General features: G+C 34.1%; 1 protein-coding gene across 1 annotated transcript; it reads left to right on the top strand.

Moving 5' to 3' along the window:
* The first annotated feature begins 928 nt into the window (after positions 1 to 928).
* LOC149926073 (uncharacterized) lies at positions 929 to 4348 on the top strand. Its single transcript, XM_090160466.1, has 2 exons — positions 929 to 1002; positions 3467 to 4348. Exon 2 carries the CDS (start codon positions 3582 to 3584, stop codon positions 4308 to 4310), a length of 729 nt encoding a protein of 242 aa, XP_090016592.1. The 5' UTR covers positions 929 to 1002; positions 3467 to 3581; the 3' UTR covers positions 4311 to 4348.
* The last annotated feature ends 1632 nt before the right edge of the window (positions 4349 to 5980 follow it).

The following is a 5980-nucleotide window of genomic DNA, read 5'->3' as shown; positions in this document are numbered from 1 at the left end:
TAGTCCATGGCGTTTGTTGTTAACTTTCGAATCTTTGTTAGGCCTAAATATCTATTTTGTCTTACCGTTTTGGCCATAGCACGGCCAACTTTGATCACGTGCTGTCCGCGCTATAGCCTATAGCGGCCAAACCATTCGCGGAAGTATCTATGTTCACCTACGAGCCAAAGATATCTGTATGAGTTGAGTGCCCCTAGCGGAATATTTTGTTTAGAAAAGTTTTTTTAAACAGACCAAAGGCGGGGAATTCAAACTTATTCATATTCAAATTGTATTATTCTCATTTTTACGCAATTACCTTGGACAAAACTTGTAAATATTAATAAAATAATGAATATTGTTACCATTTAATTGCAAAAGTGGCCGATATATATGCGATAATTTAAATTAAGCGTATAAGACGCGTTAATAACACCCGTTTTGCATTGAAGCCAATATAAAAAATCTGTGAGGTTAGAGCGCCAAAATTCATGGATATATAAAATATATAAAAATTAAATATATCCATGGCATGGACTAATTAACAACAGGTCCATGGACTATTTGTCCCCGGCTAAATATTTCAGCATTAAATATCCCTATTAGAGTAGAATATCATACGAAAAACCAAATTCTTTTATGAAGCAGCTATCGCCATCTATGATTGTTGAACCGTATTTAGTTGAGTCCACATTTTTGATGTTCACCGTCGCAAGTTCTACCTCATCAGAAAAATCTTTTTGTTGAAAACTATTTCGGCGAAATGACAGCGGCTCCTAACGTCCTCGCCGACACCATAAGATGTTCTAAGAAAAGTGCTTAAGTGGCTGTAGTCTTTTTTTAACTCAAACTTAGGAGAGTTTTTCCTCTTAACATTTATGAGTAGTGGTCTACCCTAAGTTTTATCAGGGTTCAATCAGGTCGTTGATGCGAACGCTATAAGCCTTGGCAAAAAATCGCTGTTTTTTCGTGGTTTTGGGAATCATTCCCGGGGAATGCCCTCCGTAATGAAGGTGAATTCGTGTAAGTACTTTAATTACGTTTTTAGCTAGTAGACGAAATTTTCCACAACAGTTTGTCCTATTCATGTTAAACATCGGGTTTGATTGATCTTAATAAATGGGTTTGTTTTTTTCCATCCTAAAGTGCACCGACTGCTTCAAAATATGATTTTGACTGCTGATGGACATATTTGAAAAATCTATATATTATATTATAATATGTAATATAATATATTATATTATATTAATATTTGTTAATAAAATCAACCCCTATCTACTCAACAACTCTGACCATAGAATCAGACACCAAAGACTGAACTAGTGGTTTTTTTAAATACATTTCTCAAAAACCAGTGAAGTCATAGTTTCATTGCACCCCTTCGAAATATTTTTTAGAATATAGAGTGTACCAGAGTCTTCCTTAGCCTAGTTTTTTTTTCTTTTTAACACAGTAGTTGAGTTTTATCACTGACCAAGAAATACCAAGTGTCACAAAACTTCATAAACAATTAAACATAACTAATCGTTTACCTACTTCAGAGAAATGGCCAGACATCAAAAGTAATTTGCCAATTATATTTTGGTCATTCGTAATTTGCCTCACGTGATTCATGCATCTCTAAATTTTAACTTTTGGCTATTTGAACGTTTTTCTGTTATGGCACTATTTACATCTTCAGGGATAAAAGTACAGTTTTCGATCGTTGCACAAGTTTTGTTTATAAAGTTCTCTTCATTCGCCAAAAAATATTCTTTGTTGAAATTTCCACAGGGTTTTTTATTATATCATATAATTTTGGCTTAAACTCTTTACGGGAGTTTGTAGAGTGTCTGTGGGCTGGGCTGCAGATTTGTTTATTGACAGATATAGTGGTACGTTAATTTAATTGCTGGAATTTTCAGCTGTATGATCTGTATCCTAGAGGATATTACTAGTTTGTATTTTAAGTTGGTTTTTATTGGAAATAACGACATTATTACCTGTTACAGGCCGGGTCAACACTTCCCAAGCAAATGCCTATATAATATGTAATGCCTTTGGCTAATTTTACCAATGGTTCAATCCATTTCTGGCGCCGTTCTAGTTTGGTTTTTGGTTTTGGGCTATGGCTAAAAGCCATTTAGGTTTTATTTCCATGTTTTGAATTGCTTTGAAAATTAAAATAGTGAATATTTTGTAGTTAACCATAGTACAACCTTGGATTAACAATAGTAGTGCCTACCTGGATATATCACTTAGAAAAAATCTGACCAGCAAATGACTTTTGCGACAGCAGCGCCGCTGCGACGAAGTTAACGGAGAATTTCCGAAACTCCCGTAACACTTAGCCTTCTACAAGTCAGAACCCGTAACAAACACTTAGCAAATGCACGCGGAACGATAGAGTGATATATCCAGGTAGGCACTACTATTGTTAATCCAAGGTACAACCTCTCTATATTTATGTTTGATATTAAGACTAACGCTAGGCTTCTTTACCCTAGGCTCACTTGCCCTTACAAAACCAGCAGCAGACTACCAAAGTGTCTTCTTGAAAACTCGGGCATGCGCAGCTACTGTATAATGCCCCACCTGGTATATGTATATATGTATATTTAGTCCGGCCAGTGCAGAACGATTGAATTAGCCAGCCTGGAACCCGGGCCCATAAATTTCAGTTAGGCTAAATAAGGTGATGAGGAGTATTTTACCACTATTTATTATTAAGTAAACAATTGGTAAGGACCAGCCTACCGGGCCCTGAGGGTCCATGGCCTTGATACAGCTGTACCACACGCAACTGACAATTGTGAGTGTAGCTATCGGGCTTTCAAGTTAAATCATTTTCACCAGAACACTGAAATGTTCTTTAAAAATTCTGAAATGATCTCATACAATTCTGAAATTATTCTATAATATTCTGAAATACTCATATAATATTCTAAAATCATCATATAATATTCTGAAATCCTCTTATAATATTCTGAAATCATCTTATAATATTATGAAATAATAATATAATCGTCTGAAATAGTCATATAATATTCTGAAATAATCATATAATAATCTTAAATAATCTAATAATATTCTTAAATAGTCTAATAATATTCTTAAATAGTCTAATAATATTCTTAAATAATCTAATAATATTCTTAAATAATTTAATAATATTCTTAAATAATCATGTAATATTCTTAAATAATCATGTAATATTCTGAACTGATCCTTTAAAATCCTATAATTCCATTTTTAACCCCTTCATTTCCTTTTTTCGCAACTTGTTGGGCGATATTTCGTCTACTCTCTTGCAAACGAGGGACGTGTCCACGAAAATTTATTTATTTACACAGATTTAATATAAATTTCAATGTTACCTCTTTGGAAATTGCAGTTAGGCTCTAACCAAACGGCGCTAGTGGAATTGGACTTTTAAAATATACTAAATCATTATAAATTCAATGTTTGATTTTTGATAATATCTCTTATAGCGTTTTCTTACTTTCAGAGGCACTTTAAAAAGATAAAAAAGACTGTTCTCAAAAAAAAGTACAAAGCAACTAAAGCCACGAGTGTTATTCGGGTGTGAATCGCCTTTGTACCTCAACCACCATCGCAACAATATGGAAGGCCACAAACGAATTCGCAAGAGTGACAAACCTTTCACTTGTCAAAAATGTACTTACAGAGCAAGTAATAAATTGCTATTGAAACAGCACCAACTTAAGCACCAAAATGTTAAACCATTTTCGTGTCGTTATTGCAACTACTCTGCCAAGACTAAAGGTACATTGAAGCAGCACCAACTTAGACACCAAAATATAAAACCATTTTCATGTTGTTATTGCAACTACTCCGCCAAGACTAAAGGTACATTGAAGCAGCACCAACTTAGACACCGAAATGTAAAACCATTTTCGTGTTGTTATTGCAACTATTCCGCTAAAACTAAAGGTAAATTGAGGAAGCACCAACTTAAGCACCAAAATGTACAACTATTTTCGTGTTGCTATTGCAACTACTCCGTCAAGACTAAAGGCGCCTTGAAGCAGCATCAACTTACACACCAAAATGTAAAACCCTTTCCGTGTTGCTATTGCAACTACTCCGCCAAGACTAAAGACACCTTGAAGCAGCACCAACTTAAGCATAAAAATGTAAAGGCATTGCAATATTGCGATAAGCAAGAACCAGACGAATTCCCGCAAGATCTTGTCATTACCACTTTCTTAGCACGCCATACGTTAATTGAACTGAAATCTACTCCTCTGCTACTGTGTTCAGTCATCCAGCGCCAACCTCGGCTTGATAAGGAAGTCGGCATCATTAAACAAGCAGGCATTGATGTTTAACACTTTTTAACTGAACAATTAAATCCGTTTAATCCCAAAATGTATATTTACCTTTTAAACAAGATTTTTTTAAGTAAAATAAAATCCTAAAAAACCCTGTTTGAAATCGTTCCTCTTTAAATATTTTACTCCCGATTTCACTCATTGCAAGCTCAGACTGCTGCTTAAAGGGAATAAACCCAGCTAAGAATTTAGCCTGGTATATCATTGGTTCCCTAAAACCGATGCGTGACGTAATTTTCATACAAATAAAAATGCTAATATATAATAGAACTAATAAAAGGCAATCTCGACCTTCAAAAAAGACGATCTTTGTAGGATAGCAAACTGGGTCACCCCCAAACTAAAGCAGACGACACATGAAGTTGCGAAGGTACTTGTAAACCTGGTTCGGCTGCTCTGGTTTGAGAAGCAACGCAAAGGTTTTTCGTCGGGTGGCTCGGACGGATAAAGGATTCTCTCCTTAAACCAGGGTACACGGAAAAGATAAAAGTGATTGGATGATCCTATACCAATGGCAAAAAGCTCAAATGACTTCAACTACTTTAGTGTTGTAAGTCGGAAAATATTCCGCGGAAAATGACCGAGTCCTTTTTTCCGGAAAATTTTCCGTATTTTTCCGAAAAAAATAAAAAAAGTTTTCATTCCATGATTAGTCTAATATATTGTTTGCAAATTGAAATAAAGCGGTATTTTCGCCTCATTTTTTCGAATCTGAAAGTAAAACTAAACCTCTAGACTAGTTTAAACTGATTAACCATGTAACGCTATTAATGTTTTGTAGTATGTTTACTGATATTAGACATTTTATATCGATAAAAAGTTAAAAACATTAAAAACCCTTAAAAGGTAATTTATGTTTCCAATTTTTATTTTTCCGATTTGCGGAAAATTTTCCGCAATTCGGAAAATTTTCCGGAAACTTTTCTGGAAAATTTTCCGCATTTTATTTTTCCGGAAATTAACATCCCTAAACTACTTTATATAAACTAGCATTGAAACCGTTTCAATAGTTAGTTTTATTCTCAATATTGAACCGGTTTAGTTCAAATCTGATTTTACCGTGAATTGTAAATTTTCTTGTTCCCATAGCTTTATCAGGAAGACAATAGATTCTAATCAAATTCAAAAGTATTTTATTATTTAAGAGTTAAGTCGGTTGTCAAAGGGCCAAGTCTTCAAGCGACTTATATTTATTGAGATAATTTTCTAGTGTTGCTACGTTTGGACTAATTAATGCAGGGACATTTGAGCTCCACTACAATGTCAAAGACGGCAAAACGCACTTCTTAATAAATAAATTAAGTTCCACAGAAATGTCCCTATATTAAATAGTCCAAGGGTTAATGGAATTCAGACTTTGAAGTCATTAAGCCATGACAAATGGGCACACCTTGTCCAGAAAATTATTTTTCTTTCGAGAACTGAAAATAATACTTTGGTATTTTAGCATTTCCTTCTAAAATCGAAAATAATATAAAATTTTAATCATAAGTTCAGTTACACGTAGTTGCAGGTTGTAAAGCCTGCATTTATTTATGCCACCTCAAAGCTGGTAAATGTATATAAGATTTATTATAAAGAAAGAGTATTTTGCATTAATTCTCTCGTACATGGTTTAATCATAAACCGACAGTGTCAACGCTTCACAAAGTTAAATATTTTAAACT

This window comes from Leiobunum rupestre, chromosome 10 (genome assembly GCF_980474605.1).
Source record: "Leiobunum rupestre chromosome 10, qqLeiRupe1.1.hap1, whole genome shotgun sequence".
In the NCBI taxonomy this organism is placed as follows: domain Eukaryota; kingdom Metazoa; phylum Arthropoda; class Arachnida; order Opiliones; family Sclerosomatidae; genus Leiobunum; species Leiobunum rupestre.
The sequence above is the reverse complement of the archived record's forward strand: the minus strand, read 5'-3'. Positions and strand labels throughout refer to the sequence as shown.

What these genes read in the sequence shown, in the direction of transcription:
- LOC149926073 (XM_090160466.1), top strand. Translation starts at nt 3,582, where the DNA reads ATGGAAGGCCACAAACGAATTCGCAAGAGTGACAAACCTTTCACTTGT.